We start from the raw sequence: 2,138 nt of genomic DNA on the forward strand, positions 1-2,138 counted from the left end.
TGAACCGACTTCATGTGCTTGATACATTTCTCATTTCCGTGCATTTAAATGCAATTTGTTAGGAAGAAAGTATCTGACGACTCCTGTGATAAAGGAGGGCAGGATGTGATTCATAGGTGGCGCTCCCCTTAGTTCCAGCCCGGTGTGACATATCCGGACTTGCTTGCGTATCTGCCGGAACCTAGCTCTCCCACGAGCCTGGACACAGTCAAATAAAGCGCCTTCATTCACTTATGTTTGAAGGAAAGGAAGTTTAGAGCAAAGCAGGAACGCAGGTCGCCTCGGAACAAATTTTTTTACCTTTCAATTGCTGTCAGCAAGTGGACTCTCGAGCGCTGGGGCATGCATTTGTTTGGTAATAATGATACGAAAAGCTCAGGATGCTTACGATCCATGACGCTTGGTTATTCTGCCATACCAATCAAACGCTATAATACAATATCGGATATGAAATGCGCAGCTATAATACGGGGCCGGTCCCTACCACCAATTCTCCAACAAAGTTCCCATAGTAGCTTGAACAGTGTAAAGAAACATGTGTTGAAACTAGCATTGAAAAATTAAACGGGAAAGTCCAAGCCTACGGTTCTAAGTCCCCCAGGGCCTCTGTCAGCCCATAAAGCCCAGCTGCGGTACTCTTGACTTTTAGGCCCACAATGCTCACCCCACCACCCACATCACGAAGGGTGTGAAGCTTTCGAATGGCAATATCCTCCCTTCTCGCGATCATTTCGCAGGAAGCAGGACTAGTATTTTCGGGATATATATCCTCGAGCGTTATATAAAGAGCCTCGCTCTCGTCGCACATCGAATCGACAATTGTAATAGCAATGTCTTGCCTTAGTCGATCATTCGGTTTCCACTTCGAAAGCGGGGACCGTAGAATAGTCGCCAGCATATCAGCACTCTTCTCCTCTTTACGCTTCGCCGCAACCAAGCTGGACCGAAGCCAATCATCGTAATCATCAGTATGACCTAATATCCACTGGACGGCATGCACACAATCGTGTTCCGCAGCGTAAGTCAAGTACCATTTGGGGGGAGCAGAGCCGCGTCCCAGGAACCAATCGAACATTTGGCTTGCGTCACTTTGGCACAAAAGCTCTAGCCAACCAGGAGACGGATTCTCCTGGTGCGGTTTTGCTATGTCCACTTCACATTGTAGGAGGTCTTCTGCGAGTTCAACATCCACAAAACGACATATATGTCCAAGTTCTTGAGGCCCAAGTGAATATTGAGGGGGATGAGGTTGAGATTTCACCCTTTTCCAGCAGGCTCGGAACAACGGTTCGTTGTATATAGAAGCCTGTAGGATCGTTTTTCTGTCGTCCTCTGGCTCTGACAGCATATATGGCTGAAATATGTGCTCATTGCCCATCGCAGAAAGCAGAAGGTCTATTGATTCCAGCTCATGATCGCTCTTGACCGCGAGACAAAAGAAGCTCTCTCCCGTGCGAGAATAGGCAGAGGGACTTATTGCTCCACGGCTGAGCAGATACGGGAAGCATTCGGTCGGGCAATTGATAATCGACCACGAAGCGAGATCGTAGGGCGCGCTCTTATCGATGATATCCTGTTGGCTTTTCGCATGATCAAAGTCGTAGCTAAGCCCCCAGTTCGTTTCAATGCTTTTCCGCAGGGCCGGGTCTCTGAATGCACCATCAATGGCTTCTGCGACAAGAGAATGCAGATTGTCTTTGCACATGTCTTGGAAGGTATGAAGTGCATCGTGTGAACCGAGAGGCTTTTGAAAAAGGGAAGCTTCAACAATCGACTCTTTGAAATCAGACGGAAGTTCTCGCTGTCTGTTGAGGGAGGAAAGCTTTTGTAATAAATCTCCTCCGTGCACAAGTTCATTTGCCATCTTGATGTATAAGTCCTTGGCTCGTCTTGTATGGACAATTAAATCGTGGGATGCGGAAGCTTTTATAGTTTCCCCAAGTCCTCGTCTTCTTTCGTAAGAAAGAGATTTAGGGCGGGCATTACTCAAAGCTTCAAACTGCTTCGACAATGCCTGTTTCTTATGTGCGAATAGGCTAGTTTCTATACCGGCTATCAGAACATTCACAAACCGACAGAGGTAGCTAAACAATGGAAAATGTAATTATATTACGTGAAATGGGACCTTCTAGAGAATG

The 2,138-nt window shown here is 46.9% G+C and overlaps 1 protein-coding gene across 1 annotated transcript; it reads right to left on the minus strand.

Annotated features, from left to right (window-relative positions):
* Positions 1-580: 580 nt before the first annotated feature.
* N7446_012473 (uncharacterized protein) lies at positions 581-1,864 on the minus strand (the record flags this gene model as incomplete). The annotated part of the gene is made up of 1 exon (XM_058521215.1): positions 581-1,864. The coding sequence occupies one exon, from the start codon at positions 1,862-1,864 to the stop codon at positions 581-583; it is 1,284 nt and encodes a 427-aa protein (XP_058366581.1).
* Between the last annotated feature and the right edge of the window lie 274 nt (positions 1,865-2,138).

The sequence above is a fragment of the Penicillium canescens genome, assembly GCF_028828765.1.
Source record: "Penicillium canescens strain IBT 15451 chromosome Unknown utg000010l_segment0_segment0, whole genome shotgun sequence".
In the NCBI taxonomy this organism is placed as follows: domain Eukaryota; kingdom Fungi; phylum Ascomycota; class Eurotiomycetes; order Eurotiales; family Aspergillaceae; genus Penicillium; species Penicillium canescens.